We start from the raw sequence: 20598 nt of genomic DNA on the forward strand, positions 1-20598 counted from the left end.
CAGACATGAAAGAATCTAATAGAGATTGAAAAGTGAGGAGCCTGATTTTAGGGGAGAAGATACCAAACCAGCAGCGAGACTACACTGCTTTTCAGACAACCTCAAACCTGACATGGATGTGAATTAGTAGGAATTGTCATCCTGGCACACAGAGCTGCAGCCAAACATTTTCCAGGGCTATATTAGTTCCAAGTACAGATCCACAAAGTTTTTTAAATAACCTAAACCCCACTTAATATACTTATGTTGAAAAAATGAAATTAGCTGACCTATCTGCTACATTATAATTGCTCTGAAGAGCAGAGCCTTTGCTTCTCCCCAAGCAGAAAACCAAATTCTGGAGCCTTTACTCAGCGAAATCTTCAATAGGGTCTTTACTTAAGTACGGACTCCAGGATTTAGCCCAGAATCTTTAAACATTTGGTTCTCTTTTGCAAACAAAGCAGAAGATGCGATCTCAGTATATAACCTAATCTGTATTTTTATCTCAATGATGAAACAACAAGTTTATTGACTTTTTACTATGCTGCCCTTGCTTCTGTAAGCTAACATAAATCTAACCCATGAAGTTTCCATTGGACTAAAAATAAAATAGTAAAAAACTTGGAACTAGTGCAGAAATGTTGACATCACTATGGTATGGCAACATTTCAGGCAGCTAAGTACAGCTACTGGGAAAATGGACTGATTAAAAATGCCCTACATATTCCTTCTGAATAAAGCATGTAATTCAGATCCCTTTTTGGTTCCATTTGAAATTTATCCCTGTTCTTCTATCTTTTTTCAGCCAGACAGAATTACATTATTCAATCTCTTCAGAATCTTGTATATTACCATTTTAAAACCTGATTCTTTCACCATTTCTGCAGCTTTCTTGCAGACTTCAAACAGATTTTAAAAAAAGAAGTTTGCAAATCACTGCTTCATCAGCCCCCAGATAAGTGTGGGCCAAAACCTTCTCCACTATATACTTCTGGAAGGAATTTTTTAAAAGACTTAGAACTAAGAAAAGAGACCATTGATCTCCTCCTTCTGTTTGCTATGCAATACAACAACTGAACCTGTATACATTTCTTTTAAGAGTATGTGAATTGGCTTTCCTTTCGACATGCCGTTTTGTGCATACTCCGACCAATCTGAGATTTCTATCACCTTGGTATCTAACTATGAACAATTACTATGAATGCTTGGCAAAAGAGACTGTGGCTATGTCTACACTAGAGAAATCTTTTGAGAGAAGCCCTTCTGGAAGATCTCTTCTGAAAGAGCTTCTTTCGAAAGAGTGCTTTCACACACAAAAAAGCAGATCAAAGGAGTGATCTGCTCTTTTGAAAGAGAGCGTCCATAAGGCCCCCGCTGTTTTGAAAGAACAGGCCCAGGATCAAAAAATCAGGCCTTATGAGGACTTCTCTTTTGAAAAAAGGGGCCTGCAGATCATCCACATGTTTTCTTTTGAAAGAAGCTTTTGAAAGGGGTGCTGTTCCTGAAATGGGAAAGGAAGAGTGATTTCGAAAGGATGGCTATATTCTTTCGATTTACTTTCGAAAGAACACTTTTTGTGTGTAGATGCTCTGTGGGATCTTTTGAAAGAGCCCCCTTCTTTAAAAAAAATATTTCAGAAGAACTTGATGCAGCCTGTATGTTTTAAGATAACAATGGCCTCTGCTGCCCTCCTTTTTGACACATGATTTGGTGTAGGAGAATTTGAATCAGATGAATCTTACGTGTTGCTATTAGAACATTTAAAGTCTGTGAAGGGGAAGGACAATACTTAATTTGGCAATACATAAATCTAAACACATATAATCACAGCTCCAATTCAGTTATGTGGGTGAACCTCTGAGTATACGGAAGTCTCCAAAGATTTAACAGGGCTTTACATGAAAGCAGAAGCCTAGGAACAATGTTACTTACTTTCAGGCTTTGAATCCACCACTGCATTTTGCATATCTTTCAGCTGGAGCTGCACTCTTTGCAACCTCTGCTCTGCATGGAACAGCTTATAAAAGACAAGAGACTTTATTAATACATGTATTCTTTTGAAAGGCAACAACAAAATGTAGTATCATTCAGATGCCCAAAATACAAAAAATGGTAACAGTTTGCACCTGGAGAACACATCTTCCACAAGACAAAGGTAGAAAGCACCCACAATTAGTCTAGTTTTATTTGCTGCATTTTAGAATTACAGAATACATACTTCTTGAGCAACATCTGACTGATTTTTTTCTCTATGATACAAACTAATTTAACAACTCTTTAAAAAAAAATCAACAAACCTGAGTATTCACGAGGTAAGGACAAAAACCAGTAACTAGGATCAGGGAGAGCTATTGAAAGGGACTGGGTGAACATCTTTACAGTGCTTTGGCTATGCAGATGAGTTGTCACAGCAACCTGCTATAATTCTGAGCCAAGTTTGAGAAGACACTGCCAAGTTTGTTCCTAAACTGTACCTGCTTGAATAGCATTTTTGTGATTTGGACAAATATCTTGAACAACAAGTTCCTTTCACTTGAGGTCTAATTGAAATGTCAAGCGAAGACTCAACAGGCAAAAGAGTGTCCAATAACTTCAGCACAAGAGCCAAACACAAATGTAGCCTGCAATATTAAAATTTTTAACTTTTTCTTTCAGTGTATTTTGCCAGTTCACATTATTAGTTGTCTGAAGTTGGCTAGCTGATATAACAAACAATGCAATCATACAGGACTGGACTTTGGTAAAAAAAAATATCTTGTTTTGTCAGCGTAACCTATTAGAAAAGTCCAGCATTGCATTCTGATTCCAACCACCTTCAATCATGCATGTTACACCTAGGGTATATGTGATCTTCAAGCTGGAAAGACAAACTCACAAGGTTGCTCCAGAACCCACATACCACAGAACAGGGTAGTGTAATGCCATTGTGTTTGTTTATGCCACTCCTCATCTTAAACCATAATGGAAACACATATAAGTAGTACAAACCACATCAAACCAATATTTACTTGCTACAATAAATTTAATTCCCTCTCAAAAATACATTAATACACAACAGAGCACAGACTTCTTAAGCAGCTTTGATGGCAGTTATATCAGTGGCAGTGAATACTGTTAGAGACATTTGAGGTGCTCAGCACCCTACTGGATTAAACCTCTACTATAGAAATTTGCTAACATATTCCTACTAAAACTAGGTTTTAATTCCTGGGGGCAGGCCACATAGAAATGGTCACCTAATATCTTTAGTGTGAGTCTTTTGAAAAAACTACCTATGGCTCATCCACAAATAAAGCCAAAAATCTATTTCCTTATGTTTAACAGATTTGCTTTTACATGGATACCTGATTCTTTTGCTCTTGTTTCTGCTGGGCTAAAGATTCCTCTCTCTCTTTCTCTACTCGAAGCTGTCTTGCTATTTCAAGCATTCGCTGATGATTTTGCACCGTCTCCACCTACAGCACATGGATAAATAGTGCACATTACTGTCAGATAGCTGAGAAATAAATTAGCATGATCATGTGTCTCACAAAGGCACTTAGCACTTCCTTTCCATATATAATGCTACTTAGAGATGGCAGTAAGGCCCTGGATTCAAGGTCCTTAAAAGCTTTGGACTACAGCCTAGGGAGATCTCCTTTCCATCAATTACTTATTCAATTCCTTCCTCAGACATACAGCATGTTCATCTTAATCCTTGTTTGCATTCCTAAATCAGAGTTGCAAGCCAAAGACTATGACGCTGAAATGTTACGTTACTTCTCTCATTACCCTCTTCTTAAGACGCTCCACTCTCTTGATGAGCTGATCCTTCTCCTCTTCCATTGCAGTGATATCCTGCAAATCAGCAAAAATAAACAACAAAATATTAATTTACTTACAATATTATAGGTTGGGCCAGTTTCCACTACAGTCACATAAATGTGCAATAAGCAAAATCAGTATCTGTCTTTTTACATTACTAATATACTTGCAACTTCATTGATTCAGGGTCTAACCATCCGAGACTGTAAGTCCTGCTCTCTTTCATACTATCACCCCAACCCTCATAATCTTTATGAAGTATAGACTAACAGCACAGCATTTCCTATGTATTATTATGCACATTTAAAATATGAGCACATGGATTTCTTCTGATGAGTAGAAAAAAAAAAACAAAAAGTAAAAGACAACTACAAATTTGATCCTGTAACATGTATGCCCTTAAAAGCTGCCTTCATGTCCACTTATAAGCAGATAGAAGTTTGAATTCTAGTTTTGCATCAAGTTACATAGGAGAACTGCATTCCACAATTTTTCCAGTGAAATTACATTTAAGGGGATACTCTGGTTATAAGTAACAAGTTTGATTACTATTCTAATTCACTCTTTTTTTACAGTGATGTGTCTACTGTTTTACAGGGTACGTCTTCTGATGTTCACGATTATGTACCTAGTAGGGACATGCAAAAATCAAACTACCAGGGGTTGACAGTTGACCCCTGTACTCCTCAATAATGTGAAGATTAAAGGAAGCTAGCAGGAGAATTTCTCCTGTCATCCTCTCTCTGTGAGGACAGCCAGGTAAGCTGACTGTAGATAAGTCAATTTCAGCTACACAGTTGCTGTAGCTGGAATTGCATCTCTATAATCGACTTTAAGCTCTAGTGTAGACCTGCCCAATATGCTGTCAAAGGAGAAACAGGAACTACATAATTAGGCCACAATCCAGCACAGCACTTAAACACATGCTTAACTTTAAGCACACAAACAGTCTCGTTGAAAATCTAGAAATATATTTACATGCTTTGCTCCACAAGGGATTTATGAAAACATTCTTGTTTAATAATATCACCACCTTAGTTTATAGCTGAAATAAATTTTACTATGGAGTTTACATTTCATTATTTCTGTTGTTTTCAATTGAATCTTAAGTCACTTAGGTGCTTCTTAAAATGTTACCCTGCCTTACTGATGAAAGAGGTTTTACATAGAATGTGTTTTCAGAGGACAATATAGTGTTAATATTTGAAATCTATTTCTGAAGCCAGCCCTATGTCTTGGCAGGACTGCTTCACAATGTGCTGCAGAAGACCCAGTTCTGAGCGTGACCTCAGGGCTCCTTCTTCCTTTGTCAGCAGAGAATCAGTCCAGCTAAGTAGTGCAAATCTACAGTATCTATTAGCGCTGACCTGTACTCACTAGGTACTGCAGTGGGCCCATGGAACTGAGGAAACTGAAAGTCATTTAAGATACAATATGGACAAAACTGTTGGAAATCTATGGTTTGGTTTGGTTTGTTTTTTACCCGTCTTATTTCTGCAGTGGAGAAACCAGAAGTCTTGAGCTGCTCACATTCCTTATGCAGGTTTTTAAAGGCTTCCATCAGATCTTCATACTACAAGACACAAAGAAAATCTTCAAGGCTGCACTGTATCTAATATATTTCACATCACTACATTGGTTTTTTAGTAATACCATATGTGCACAAAACGGAAATGTGACCACCACGGCATTTAGCTGAGTTTTCATCAGAAAAACATGTCAGCGTATAAAGCGGACGTTCACATTACATCACTGCAGTAAACAACCTTCTATTTGAGGGTGCCTTCATGAAGCCCAGAATTTCTGCCCTGTTTTAATTCTTTTCTCAGTGACACATATTGCAGCCAGCATGGTTCTAATTAAAGAAAACTTGCTTGGCTCCAGGGGGAGCTAATCCATGTATGTTCTCAGTAAAAGTCATTGGTTGGCTGGTGTATGGCTTTCTCTAGGTCTGAGTACACTTCTAATGTAACTCTACCAGCTCAGGGAGAAAAAACTTGATCTAAGAATGCAGATACAAGCCTCACAAGCTTCTTGCTCTTGCAAGGTACTGACCACTCTGGCATCACTCCAACAAAAGTGCATACTTAACTTACAGCACGCGAATAGTCCCATATACTGTAGTAGTGACCAGAGTGCATAGACCTTGCAGAATTGAACCCAATGTGTTCAGATGCTACGGTGACTGGGGCAATATAATTACTATAAGGTAGTATACCACATGCTATCACTAAGCCATTGTGTTCCCACCAGACAGCCTAAACTGCAAGACAATAGCTGCGTCTACACGTGCACGCTACTTCGAAGTAGCGGCACCAACTTCGACGTTAGGCAGCGAGACGTCGAAGTCACTAACCTCATGAGGAGATAGGAATAGCGCCCTACTTCGACGTTCAACGTCGAAGTAGGGACCGTGTAGACGATCCGCGTCCCGCAACGTCGAAATTGCTGGGTCCTCCATGGCGGCCATCAGCTGGGGGGTTGAGAGATGCTCTCTCTCCAGCCCCTGCGGGGCTCTATGGTCACCGTGGGCAGCAGCCCTTAGCCCAGGGCTTCTGGCTGCTTCTGCGGCAGCTGGGGATCTATGCTGCAGGCACAGGGTCTGCAACCAGTTGTCAGCTCTGTGTATCTTGTGTTGTTTAGTGCAACTGTGTCTGGGAGGGGCCCTTTAAGGGAGCGGCTGGCTGTTGAGTCCGCCCTGTGACCCTGTCTGCAGCTGTGCCTGGCATCCCTATTTCGATGTGTGCTACTTTGACGTGTAGACGTTCCCTCGCTGCGCCTATTTCGATGTTGGGCTGAGCAACGTCGAAGTTGAACATCGACGTTGCCGGCCCTGGAGGACGTGTAGACGTTATTCATCGAAATAGACTATTTCGACGTCGCAACATCGAAATAAGCTATTTCGATGTTGGCTGCACGTGTAGACGTAGCCAATGGGAACAAGTGCAGGTAGAGAAATAATTTTACAGGACCTAGAAAGTTTAGGAATATAGATGGAAAATGAAATGAGATTAAATTTGGAAAAATGCCCACTAACATTCAAGGAAAGATTATGCCCCCAGAAATACAGACATTAAATAAGATTACAAACATCCAAAAACTAACCTGCAAGTGCTCTCTTAGGGTAGGTCTACACAGCAAAGTTATTTCAAAATAACAGCCATTATTTTGAAATAATGAGCCTAGTGTATAACACCATGCACCTGATAATTCTGAAATAATGGTTAGCTTACTTTAAAATTGGTAAACCTCATTCTATGAGGAACAGTGCCTATGTTGAAATAGCTATTTCAAAACAGGTGCTGTTAAGAAAGGGAAGAAAGCCCATTCTGACATAAGCTATGGTGGGTCTAATGGGTCTATTACAAACTAGGCTCTATGTATACAGATGCTGTATTTTGAAATAACTAGGTGCTATTTTGAAATGCATTTTTGCATGTAGAAGCATTATTTCAAAATAACTTACAGTAGGGTCTCAACATTCCTGAGGGTTCCATGTTGCAAACCCTCGCAAATGTTGCATTTCACAAATATGGCAGTCCCCAGCTTCCGGCACTCCTGCCTGGGGCCCCAGGGAAGTGGTGGCTGCCAGCACTCCTGCCTGGGGACCCGGGAAGCGGCCGCTCTGGCCACTTGCAAATAATTGAATTTGTGAACCTAAGGTTCACAAAAATTGAGAGCCTACTGTATTCTGGAATAGCTCTTCCGAAATAGCTTATTCAAAATAAGGCTTCTGGGTAGACATACCCTTACTTCCTTTCAAGAGCAAATTAAATATGAATCTTCAATACAATACAGGAACCAAAAAGTCCAATGCACCAAAAATATATCACAAAGCAGTGAAGAGATTATTCCTTTCTGTTTAACTCTGATGAGATAGTAGCTGAAATACCACATTCTGTTCTCAGCCCTTCAGTATCAGACACATCCTGACAAAGTGGTATGAATTTAGAGAAAAACAACACGGGAGGGATTGATTTACAAGAAAATAGTAAAGAAGAAATACATATAGTCTGGGTCTACGCATGCCCCTTCCTTTTGAAAGGGGCATGTTAATGAGTGGGTTTGAAAGAGGCTAATGAGGTGCTCCAATGAATATGCAGCACCTCATTAGCATAATGGCAGCCACGGAGATTCGAAAGTGTGGCTTTTAGAATCACGCACCACCCGTGGAGACGGGACCTTCTGAAAGGAACCCCGCTCCAGTTTTCGAAAGCCCTTCTTCCTATCTGGTGATTGGAAGAAGGGCTTTCGAAAACTGGGAGACCCTTTCGGAAGGTCCCATCTCCATGGGTGGCGCGCGATTTGAAAAGCCACACTTTTGAATCGACGCGGCTGCCATCATGTTAATGAGGCACTGCATATTCATTGCAGCGCCTCATTAGCATCTTTCGAACCTGCTCATTAACATGCCCCTTTTGAAAGGGGCATGTGTAGACACAGGGATAGTGTGGCTAACTGACAAACAGAGAGGGAAACATGGTAAGATGCATGCATGAAGTTGGCAAGTAATTATCTGCAAAGAGGTGGGAGAAAAACATGACTATGGGCTAGTCTATGGGGGACATTAATTCATAATGAGCCAGGTATGACTCTGCATGGACACCACTACTGCACTCTAAAAAGTCAGAACTTTTAGTACACAGTAGCACTGTCCATCTAGGATGTTGTTGTGAATTCAACCATTGTGCTATAGATTCACACTCTCCCTAACTATGCAGTAACATTCTGTAGAGACAAACCTTGGAGTAGGGGGGTGAAACTGTGCCCCTTTTGGCACTATGCTAGTAAAAATGATAAATCCAATCATAAAAATAAGCAAAATGAATGATGGTGAATGATGATAATGAAAGCTTTTATACAGATAAATCAGATAGCTTGGGGAATAGTTTCTCACTGGAAGCAATGGAAGCCCATAGCTTGGGACATTTAAAACAAGACTGGCCAAAGCCTTGGAAGCAAACTATGAACACCAATCTAGCTCTGGCAACTACAAATGATCAAATTATCTGGGAGGGCTTTTCCATGCCCATTTTCTACAGTCTTTCTTGGTTTGAAATCCAGAGACATTTACAGTTACATACTCATAGGGTGCGTCTACACTAGGAACTAGTTTTGAAGTTAACTTCGAACTTACGTACTACTTCAAAGTAGCCAGCAGAGAGTCCATACACATTTTTCCTTACTTCGAAGTTAACTTGAAGTAGAGAGCCCAACTTCAAAGTCCTTACTGCAGTCCCAGGAATGGAGTATTGCCCTACATCAAAGTTTAACTTCGAAGTAGGGCGTGTGTAGATGCTCAGCTTCAAAGTTGCTTACTTTGAAATTGTACTTCAAAGTAAGCAACTTCAAAGTTATTTTTGTAGTGCAGACACAGCCATAGGGAAGTGTGGACAGCCCTATTTTCTTTGGCTTTCTTTTGTTGCTTAACAGATTCCTTTCTCCAAATGAGGCACAATCCAGGCAAGAGGCTAGACACAGATGGTCCACTTTCCAATAGCACATGTGCTGGAGAGCTTAAAGCCAATAGTAGCCACATAGATTCAATATTTCATTAATTGGGGATACACTTGAGTGAAGACCCAGAATAATATTTTGGATCATAATAAGAGAATACTTAGCCAGATTAATTGGATGAAACTCCAGTGGCAGCTGGAGAAGAAGTGCACACAGCACATAATTGAAGACACACACATGCAACCCAAAAGAGCCTGTATGTTCAGTGATGGCCTGGCTGTCAATGGCAGGGGGGCAAGTTCAGCAAAGATTAGCCAGAGAGATTTAGGTCTATGTTTTCTTGGTTATTTGATACAGGAAGCCCCTCACTGTTTGCAGGAAAGAAGCTAAAATGCTTGAGTATGATCCCTCTATAGAATTAAACCTTAAAATTAAAAGGGCAATTCAAGATGTAATGATGCCAGACCAGGAAATGTTTAAAGAGTTAAAGAAAAAATCTGAACAGCTTTCCATCACACAGTTCCTTTGCACACACACCCCTGGTAACCAACTGCCCCTTTCTCAAGTGCTTTGGCAACCATCTCTGCCAATTAAACAACAGTAAGATATCCAGGGAACACTTGCAAGGAACTGTTTAGGGAGATTAGAGTTCAGTTAAGGATTTTACTATTTCTGTGTTTGAGCTTGGTCAGAAATTCATTATTTTGAAGTGTAGACTGTGAAAGTACAGGGAATAAAATGCCAACTAGCACTTTACTGGATTTACTCTCTCCAGCCCTTTTTCCCCCTCTTACCACTCCATCATCATCAATCAAAATTATCATTTTCTTCCCCGTCATTGTCACCAGCATTAAATATAAGTTCAGGAAAGGCTTTTTGTTTATTTTAGATATGACATGTGTTTATTGCATAGTTACATATAAATATGAATCTATTGCATCATTACATCATTTTAAGTGCAAAATATAGTTATTTTGTGTCAAGAACACCCCCATGACCAGGATATGTAGATTTCGCCATTTGCGGTAATCTCAAGCACATATCCCCAATGAATGGCGAGGGTCTCCTGTATAAACTACAGCCAATTTGATTTCCAAATCACAGCCTGGCCTGGCAACTAATAATTTCATGAAGTCACCTGCTGAAATAATTGGAAAAATACAACTAAGCAAAGTACCATATACTAAAGAAACCTGCATAAACTATGTTACTTCCAAGAAATCATATGTGAATGATGGGCTCCACCTAAATCAAGGTGGATCCAGAGTGCTGGCATGAAACATTAAAAAGGTCATAGAGCAGTTTTTAAACTAAGAGGTGGGGGAAAGCCGATTGGTGCGGGGGAGCACCTGGATCGGACGGAGACTTCTCTTACACGAGGCTCCATAGATAGGGATTCCCTAGAAGTCAGTCAGATAGGGAACGTGGGAAATAATATATGGGCAAGATCAGATGTGAAACAATCGCATATATAAAAAAATCCAACGCGTCTGTGAAAGGCGGACATATAAATAGTGGTAGTTTTTTAACGTGCTTTTACACAAATGCTAGGAGTCTGTCTAATAAGATGGGTGAACTGGAGTACCTCATATCAAAGGAGGAAGTTGACATAATAGGCATCTCAGAAACATGGTGGAATGAGGACAATCAGTGGGACACTATCATACCGGGATATAAATTATATCGGAAAGACAGAACAGGTCGTGCGGGTGGCGGAGTGGTACTATATGTGAAGGATAATATAGAATCAAATGAAGCAAAAATCCTAAAGGAATCAAAATGTTCCATAGAATCATTATGGATAACAATTCATTCCTCTAATATGAATATGGCATTAGGAGTATATTACCGACCACCTAACCAGGACAGTGATAGTGATGCTGAAATGTTAAGGGAGATTAGAGAGGCTATCAAAACAAAAAACACAGTAATAATAGGAGATTTCAATTATCCCCATATTGATTGGGTGCATGTCACCTCAGGACGGGATTCAGAGATTAAATTTCTTGATGCCTTAAATGACTGCTTCTTGGAGCAGCTAGTACAGGAACCCACAAGGGGAGAGTCAATTCTCGATCTAGTCTTGACTGGAACGCAGGATCTGGTCCAAGAGGTAACTGTTACTGGACTGCTTGGAAATAGTGACCACAATATAATAACTTTTAATATTCCTGTGTTGGGAAGAACACCGCAGCGGTCAAACACTCTGGCATTTAATTTCAAAAAGGGGAATTACACTAAAATGAGGAAGCTAGTTAAACAGAAACTAAAAGGTAGAGTAACTAAACTAAAATCCCTGGAAGCTGCATGGAAACTGTTTAAAGACACCATACTAGAGGCCCAACTTAAATGTATACCCCAAATAAAAAAACACAGTAAGAGACCTAACAAAGAACCACCATGGCTAAACAGCCATGTTAAAAAGGCAGTGAGAGAGAAAAGGGCAGCTTTTAAAAAGTGGAAGTCAAATCCTAGTGAGGAAAATAGAAAGGAACATAAACACTCCCAAATTAAGTGTCATAATGTAGTAAGAAAAGCCAAAAAAGATTTTGAGGAACAGCTAGCCAAAAATTCAAAAAACGATAGTAAAATGTTTTTTAAATACATTAGAAGCAGGAAGCCTGCTAAAAAAGCAGTGGGGCCCTTGGACGATAAAGATATAACAGGAACGATCAAGGAAGACAGTGCCATTGCGGAGCGATTAAATTATTTCTTTGCTTCAGTCTTCACGGCTGAGGATGTTACAGAGGTTCCTAAATCTGAGCCAGCCTTTTTAGGTGACAAATCTGAGGAACTCTCTCAGATTGAAGTGACATTAGAGGAGGTTTTGGAGTTAATTGATAAGCTGAATAGTAACAAGTCTCCAGGACCAGACGGTATTCACCCAAGGGTTCTGAAAGAACTCAAATGTGAAATTGCGGAGTTATTAACAGTGGTTTGTAACCTATCCTTTAAATCCACTTTGGTACCAAATGACTGGAAGACGGCCAATATAACGTCAATATTTAAAAAAGGCTCTAGAGGAGACCCTGGCAATTATAGACCGATAAGTTTAACATCAGTACCAGGCAAATTAGTAGAAACACTAGTAAAGAATAAAATTGCAAGGCACGTAGAAGAGCACAAATTGTTGGGCAAAAGTCAGCATGGTTTCTGCAGAGGGAAGTCGTGTCTAACTAATCTATTAGAATTCTTTGAAGGGGTTAATAAACATGCGGACAAGGGGCACCCAGTGGACATAATATACCTAGATTTCCAGAAAGCCTTTGACACGGTCCCACACCAAAGGCTTTTATGTAAATTAGGTCGTCATGGGATAGGAGGAAAGATCCTTTCATGGATCGGGAATTGGTTAAAAGACAGAAAACAAAGGGTTGGAATAAATGGTAAATTTTCACAATGGAGGAGGGTAACTAGTGGTGTTCCCCAGCGGTCAGTCCTGGGACCGATCCTGTTCAACTTGTTCATCAATGATCTAGAAAATGAGGTAAGCAGTGAGGTGGCAAAGTTTGCAGATGACACCAAGTTGTTCAGGACAGTCAAAACCAAAACAGATTGTGAAGAACTACAAAAAGATCTCAGCAAACTGAGTGATTGGGCAGCAAAATGGCAAATGAAATTTAATGTGGGTAAGTGTAAGGTAATGCATGTTGGAAAAAATAACCCAAATTACACGTACTACATGATGGGGTCAAATTTAGCTACGACAGATCAGGAAAGGGATCTTGGAGTTATAGTGGATAGTTCTCTGAAGACATCCACGCAGTGTGCAGCGGCAGTTAGTAAAGCAAATAGGATGTTAGGAATTATTAAAAAAGGGATCGATAATAAGACAAAAGATATCATACTTCCCCTATATAAAACTATGGTACGCCCACATCTTGAGTACTGCGTGCAGATGTGGTCTCCTCACCTCAAAAAAGATATATTGGCATTAGGAAAGGTTCAGAAAAGGGCGACTAAGATGATTAGGGGCTTGGAACGGGTCCCATATGGGGAGAGGCTAGAGAGACTGGGACTTTTCAGTTTGGAAAAGAGGCGATTGAGGGGCGATATGATAGAGGTATATAAAATCATGAATGGTGTGGAGAAAGTGAATATAGAAAAATTATTTACCTTTTCCCATAATACAAGAACTAGGGGACACCAAATGAAATTGATGGGTAGTAGGTTCAAAACTAATACAAGGAAATTTTTCTTCGCACAGCGCACAGTCAACCTGTGGAACTCCTTGCCCAAGGAGGCTGTGAAGGCCAGGACTCTATTAGGGTTTAAAAAAGAGCTTGATAAATTTTTGCAGGTTAGGTCCATAAATGGCTATTAGCCAGGGATAAAGTATGGTGCCCTGGCCTTCAGAACAAGGGCAGGAGATGGATGGCAGGAGATAAATCACTTGATCATTGTCTTCTGTTCTCCTTCTCTGGGGCACCTGGCATTGGCCACCGTCGGCAGATGGGATGCTGGGCTGGATGGACCTTTGGTCTGACCCAGTATGGCCATTCTTATGTTCTTATGTTCTTATGAATTTGTGTTATCTATCCCTAAAATATAATGATATACATCTGGTAACCAGCTAACTGAGTTTTTATTGAAGTTAACTTCATCAGCATTTAAATACTCTCATATGGTAATGTCAAATTGCATCAAAGCTGGTATGTTTTCCAGCTTCTATTTTGAGCCAGTATTACTTTAATAATATATTATTGTAATCCCAAAAAGAAACATCTTACATCACGGAAACAAGAGAATTTGATATTTATACAGATTAGGACTGCCACATACTGAACAAATGTACAGTCTACATTCCTTTCTCTAACTTCTGCTTCCGTTTAGTTATTTTGGAAGTTATAAAATCAGAGAATGTCCATGGCAGAAAAAAAGGGAGGGGGTGTTCAAACCTCCATAGAGCTGTACTGCTTTCATGATGCATAACAAGAAATAGTTGTTACAAATGTTTCATCACACTGATTTAATGAAAGACTGTACCTAAAGAAAAGCACTAGAAAAACTTCATAGAAATTAACTAAATGTGTACCTAAAATAACATAAATCTGAACACACATTTTAAATATAACTTGTTGGCTTTAAATTTCAGATCCACTCAGTCTGATTACTTAAAATTCACATTTAACATTCACAAAATATGCTGGAATGCCAGCCTTGGCAACTGAACTCTTTTGTTTATCCACAGAACATAGATATCTGCTGGAAATTAGACAGACCACCACTGCATTTTATTTGAGTAACCAAAAAACAATCAGAAGACAATAGCATGTAGTTATGAATGTTTGGGGACAGTTTACAATGGGATACTTACAGTACAAGCACCATAGCCTTGCCTAGGAAGAAACATGGTAGCTCACATATTAAAAAAGTGTTAGCTGTTGGTGGTTTTTTAAAAGTGTTAAGTCTGTCTGCATTAGTTCTTAACATGGTTTTGACCACTACTTATTTAAAAGGTGTAGCTAACACATTTGAAAAACACATTTTTCTCAATCTGCTAAACAGTAACCCCTGAGCCATCTCTTTGTCCCTCCTTTTACCTGTTTTATTAATTTAAAATTATAACTGGCTAGCGAAGTCCTCTAAAAACATTACCTGTTTGTTGGTGTCAGCCACAGTATCATCCTGCAGAAACTCAGCTGGCACTTCAAGTTTAATTAAGAAACGTGCCAGATAAGCTCTTTTCTTGAGTTCATTTGTCCGCTGAAGGAGCCAGTATAAGACAGGATGAATTACAGGTTTGCTTCCTGTAACTAACCCCTGGCGGAATGTACTCCTAAATAACGATAAAAAATAAGTATCCAAATAAAGAATGCTACTTTGGAACATACACTCTAGCAATTTTTGATTCCCTCCCCCATTTGTTAATGTTTTTCTCTAATGTTGTTGTTAGTTTGCTGACCACAGGCCAATTCTGCTGCCCTTATGCAGGCAAAACTCACACAGAATTCAGTGAAGAAAGACTGCCGCAATGGATCTTGTATTTCTGTGGTACCCTCCAGAAATTTAAAATGGGAATGGCCTGGGTTACCAAGCTGCTACCGAATGAGGGGAGTACAGACTGATATGCCTGGTGGCTAAGAGGTGATGACCCTCCTAGTCAGACAGCACCCTCTACTGGCTAACCTACTGAATACCACAAGATACTAAAACACACCAAATGGGACAATAACAGAGAGGTGGCCGTGTTAGTCTGTATCTTAACAAAATGAAAAAAGTCATGTAGCACTTTAAAAACTAACAAAATAATGTATTAGGTGATGAGATTCTGTGGGGCAAACCCACTTCTTCATTTTGTTAGTCTGTAAGGTGCTACAATAAGGACAGAATTGAGAAGTAACTCTCAAAACCCTTGAATTCTTTGCTACAACAAACAAAGCTATGTCTCCTAGGGGTTAAAAGAAGAAATATATTTGGAACATCTGCATATTAAATGGAGCAATCAGTCATGACTGATACTGCTATTTAAACACTAAAAAAAACCTACTATATATTGAAACGAGTTTGTCTGTCTGTTTGTTCAAGAACTCCTCCTAAATGTTAAGCGCCAGGAGCATCAAATTGGATATGCAGCATTCCGTTATCATAACTTAAAGCAAGGTAAGGGGTTGGCTGTGCCAGGAAAATGGGCTGTGCCTGGAATGGGATTGACTCTGATAAAACTAAACAGACAGGTGAAAGGGGCCTTCAGCCTCCCACCTGTCAGGAGCCCTTTAGGGAGAAAAGGAGCGGGGCTGAAGGTGAACATTGCTGGCTGTTCCGCTTTGTCAGGCAGTGAGGGGAAAGTGCACAGTTTGCTGCATTTCCCACTCTGGCTGGGGAGGCCAGGGGGCACATGAGCTGTGCACTTTGCTCTTGCTCCCTGAAAGGAACAGGAAGGGGAAGAGCAAGCAGCCCTGGCACAAATCTTGAGGTGGGGGGTTAGGGCCCCCTCCCAGCCCAAACACACTGAGTCACTCCTCAACCCTAACTCCTGCTCCCCATATCCCCCAGCTCCTGCACTCAGCACCTCCTCACCCCGCAATCCTGACTCCTGCATCTCTACACTTCCTGCCCTGAGCCCTTCTTCACCTCCACAACCCTGACTCCTGCACCCCTCAGCCCCAGCCCTGATCCTCTACATCTCCAAGCCCTTGCTCTAACACCTGTACATCTCAATACTCTCCAACCCCTTGCCTTAAGACCCGCCCCCACCCCCGCACTCCACCCCACACTTAAATTTCTTACAGGTACTGTTGTACCACAATCCCATCCAAAACCTCCTGCCGAGGGGCTCCCCTAAAGAGGCTGTGATACTACAGTACCTGTAAGAAATTTTAGTTACTTTCCCCCCGGACCGAAACAAGATGAGCCAGAAAAACAGGATAAAACTGGAACAGGATTGCATCTCAATAACCTTCCAGAAAATAAATAAAAATGGAGAAATTTGAAGTAGTGCTCTGTTCTGGCACAACTAAATAAATGCTTAGAGTTTGAATAGTAAAGGAAACTGCTATTGCAAATCACGACTATAGCTTTTTTTTGTTAAAATATAGTAAATGATAAGAGTTTATAGGATGAAGAATAAAAACACACTTGATAGAAATAAATGAAAAATTAAATGGAAAAAAATTAACAATTTTTTAAGAGTTCTAAAATAAAAATTAACTTCATAAAAGTAACACTGTATTTTGAAAAATACAAACATTTCAATAAACTAGGTACATTTTCCTTTTAAAAAAATTGAGTTAAAGACCCAAGCAATGTTGGGTAAATATGCCAGTAACTTATTATTAGAGATCTATACTGATGAGAGAGTCTGGAAGTGAAAGAATGTGGTACAAATATATAATTTTCTTTTTGAACAAGGAAAAGACCATTAGCAATGACAAACCAATTAATAAGACAGACCTTCAAGTAACCAATTACAAAATCAGAAGACAGACAATATTTTTACATAGAGTAGATCATTTCAGTACTGGTCTGCAATTAAAATACACCTATGTTGCCATTGTCTATAAACAAGCTGATACTCACAAGTCAGTAATACTTGCTGGAGGTTTGTATTTAAGGATACCAAGAAGGCTCAACATTCGTTTAGCTGTTTGCTCTGGCATCTCCTCTCTAATGTCAACAACATGCTGAATAGCAAAAAAATAAATACCATATTACTATGGATAGGTCAGACAGTTAGCCAAGCAGATCTAAAGGGACGTACTTGATCCACCCATTACATGATATACTACAACATGTGACTGACATAAGTGAGATATCACATACAGAACACTACTCTAAGAGCCAAATTATGATTCTCTTTGGACTCTTTCCCCATATGCGTGCTTTACAACTTTATTTCAGTCCTGTATTCTGGTTGGCAATGAGCCCACAGTATGCCAGTCATACAGATTACTTCAGTAATCCTGATAAGACAGGGCCATGATGACACTGTGGGCAGAGTCATTACTCAGATATATGGCCAACAACTTCTGATCTAAAAACCTATTCCACTCCATAGGTCAGCCACTGTAAGACCTTAGATTAGATTATGGACAGTCAACCCCGTTGCTTTGTGGCACACAAAGGCAAAAGTTGCATCCCAGAGTTCATTTACTAATCGCTTCCCACCTTATAGATGTGAGCAAGAGCTAACCAGAATTTTGTTCTATAGATAGAAAAACTGTACATACGAATAAGATCAATATCCACATTTTGATAGCTAATCAGAAACTTAAGATGACTGGTCTCCAATATTTGCTAGTTTGACAAAAATAACTATGTAACTGGACAGAAAGGATTCTCTTCTGATTACACATATTTAGCTCTCTAAGATTAGCACAACCTACGTATCTAAAGCTAACATATGCCATAAAATATATAAAGCAACTGTAAATGGAGGTTTTCTACACAATTTCTGCTTCTACCACTCTTGAGATCAAGCCTTTTAAACTCCGTCCTTACCTTTGGGTCAATCTCCCCCAGAACATCATTGAGAAGCTGCAAGAGCTGCATTGACTCCAGTGAGTCAAATGTTATTAGATTGTAGTTCTTCTTAAAAGGCTCCTTATTGAGCTTCTCAACAATTGATTTGATTTGATCACTCATAACTGAATCCTGAAGACAATCCTGCAAAAGAGGGGGTTGGAGGGAAAAAGCCACTCAGTAAAACAGATGCAATGAAATCTGTGAACCTTTGTATGGCATAATTCCTGTGAGGGATGCACAGAGCTGGGGGGAGAAATAACCACTGAAAGACAGGAAGAATGCAAACCCTGTCTAGTACATTTCTTCTTATCATGCAAGTTTGTCTATAGTTAAAACTGTACTATTTCAGTGTGGACATTACCTACACCGGCCGGGGCGGGGGGTGTTCTCCCATGGACATAGGTAATCCACCTCAACAAGAGATGGTAGCTAGGTTGATGGCAGAATTCTTCCATTGACCTAGAAGTGTCTGGGGGGGTTAGGTCAATGTACCAATGTCAGTCAGCAGCGTGACTTTTTCACACCCTTGAGTGACCTAGCTGGGTTGACCTTTTTTTAGTTTGGGCCAGTGTTTCACTAGGGCAGGACCACCAAGCACTCTCCCAAAACTGCTCACAGACCTCCATCATTTTTATTTATCTTTTTTTTCTGCAGACTGCCTGCAATACACATGCCAACCCCAGGTTGGAAACCACTGGCTGAGGCCATAGAAAGAAAAATATATTCAAATATTTGTATTTATGAGCAAACAGTAGCTCACAGGACCAAGAAGCCCTTGTGGATCTTTCCACCCTGGATGCAATTACTGCATAAGGTATCAATCCCTGTAGCAGAGAGCACTATAGCTACATGCAGGACCTCATAACCCCTCACCAGGGATCAACCCTTATGGGTAACAGAGGAACCTCATATCCTCTCCCACAGCAGAATACCCCCTGCAGGGGCCAAGAGAACCCCATATTTTCTCCAGGGGAAGTCACAAGCTCTATGAACACTGGAGGACCCCAGATCTCAAAGCTGGGACGGACCCCTATGGATGGAGTCCCATCATTCTGTTCAATGGGATTGATGGGGACCCTGTATCACTCCCCTCAGCAGGGGCCGATTTCTTTGGGTGCCTCTGGGGGACCACAAACGACTTCCCCCAAAGGGTCTGATCCCACCGGCTGCCGCGCACGCCTATACTCTTCCTCGCAACAGACAGCGCTGCCATAGCTGCCAGTGCCTCCCGGGGTCACTCCCTGTGGCCGGGACGAATGGAAACCCCGCATCTATCCCGGCTCTGACCGCTACGGACCTCTGAGCTGCAGGGGACAAACTGCTCCTCCGAGCACCCCACCCCTCGCCCCAGCCCCCTTTACCTGACCTTCTGCCCCAGTTACCAGTTGCCGTCCCCTCCCCCTCCTCCTTTTCCTTCTTCTGCTCCCCAAGAGTGTTTCTCTTAGTTACCAGGCCCTTAGTAACGGTTGCTAGGTCTAAGTGGCTGCCTCACTTCCGGTCACGTGGCGTGCAGAGTGTCGCCGTACGGGAAAGGCCCATTGCACGCCAAGCCCGTGGTGGACTGCGGGGCGCATGTGCAGGCGTGGGACTCTGCTTTGGCGGGGCGGGAGGAGGCGCCAGTGGGGGTGCAGGGGTAAACGTGGGGCCACGGGGGCTGTGAGCGACCGTGACTGGGCGCTTGTCAGTTGTGACTCCAGTTAGCACAGCTGGGAGCTGTGGTACATGGGAGTGAGCCACCCGCGCCTCAGTCCCGTCGCCTCCCACGCTGGTCACAAACGCTCTCCGTCGAAGGGAGCACCAGAATGGCTCCTAGCATCTTTCCTTACACCACAGGCGGTGCCCGTTTCTGCGGGGGCTTATTAGTAGTTCACCTGGGCTCCTGCTGAGCCCTCTTCCTCAGGAGGTAACAAATAGCTTTGCAAGGTTACTGTACTACTAAGCCTAGGCCCACGTACAGGTGAACCTCTCTAATCTCACACCCTTGGGATCTGGTGGGTGCCAGACAAGAGAATTTGCCAGACCAAGGGAGGTCAGTATTGTCTAGCAGTATTGCCAACACTTCCATTGCTGACTGGGCTCTTTCTGGATGTTTACGGGTAAATTACAGCTAAATAACAGCACAGAACACTGAAAGCCAGGACTGGTGGCTGAAAGCAAACTTTCCCTAGTGATAAATGGTCGTCCAACTAACTAAAATTATGCCAGATTAGGGATGTTGCTGGACACAAAATTTCTAGATTAGAGAGGTTCTACTTGTAGTTTTCCTCATTTGACAAAAGCATAAAATAAGGAAGAGAAAGGTGTTTTTCTTTTCTTTTAGTTTGTATCTGATTACCCTAGTATTTGAATAACCATAATTGCTTACAAATAAATATGCATATCACTGGGGAA

General features: G+C 41.0%; 1 protein-coding gene across 3 annotated transcripts in view; it reads right to left on the reverse strand.

Moving 5' to 3' along the window:
* IFT81 (intraflagellar transport 81) overlaps nt 1-19685 on the reverse strand; it is a 97159-nt gene extending 77474 nt beyond the window's left edge. For 2 of the 3 annotated variants that reach the window (XM_075012758.1, XM_075012756.1), the window contains exons 1-8: nt 19657-19685; nt 18184-18348; nt 17263-17366; nt 14842-15022; nt 5270-5359; nt 3754-3819; nt 3327-3437; nt 1915-1999 (exon numbers count right to left, since the gene is read on the reverse strand). In XM_075012758.1, coding sequence (XP_074868859.1) covers nt 1915-1999; nt 3327-3437; nt 3754-3819; nt 5270-5359; nt 14842-15022; nt 17263-17366; nt 18184-18327 — 781 coding nt within the window. In that variant the 5' untranslated portion in view covers nt 18328-18348; nt 19657-19685. Of the gene's footprint in view, nt 1-1914; nt 2000-3326; nt 3438-3753; nt 3820-5269; nt 5360-14841; nt 15023-17262; nt 17367-18183; nt 18429-19656 lie in introns of those variants that run through there. The other variant, XM_075012757.1, reaches the window with a different exon arrangement.
* Nucleotides 19686-20598: the final 913 nt, after the last annotated feature.

The sequence above is a fragment of the Carettochelys insculpta genome, chromosome 18, assembly GCF_033958435.1.
Source record: "Carettochelys insculpta isolate YL-2023 chromosome 18, ASM3395843v1, whole genome shotgun sequence".
Taxonomy (NCBI): Eukaryota; Metazoa; Chordata; order Testudines; family Carettochelyidae; genus Carettochelys; species Carettochelys insculpta.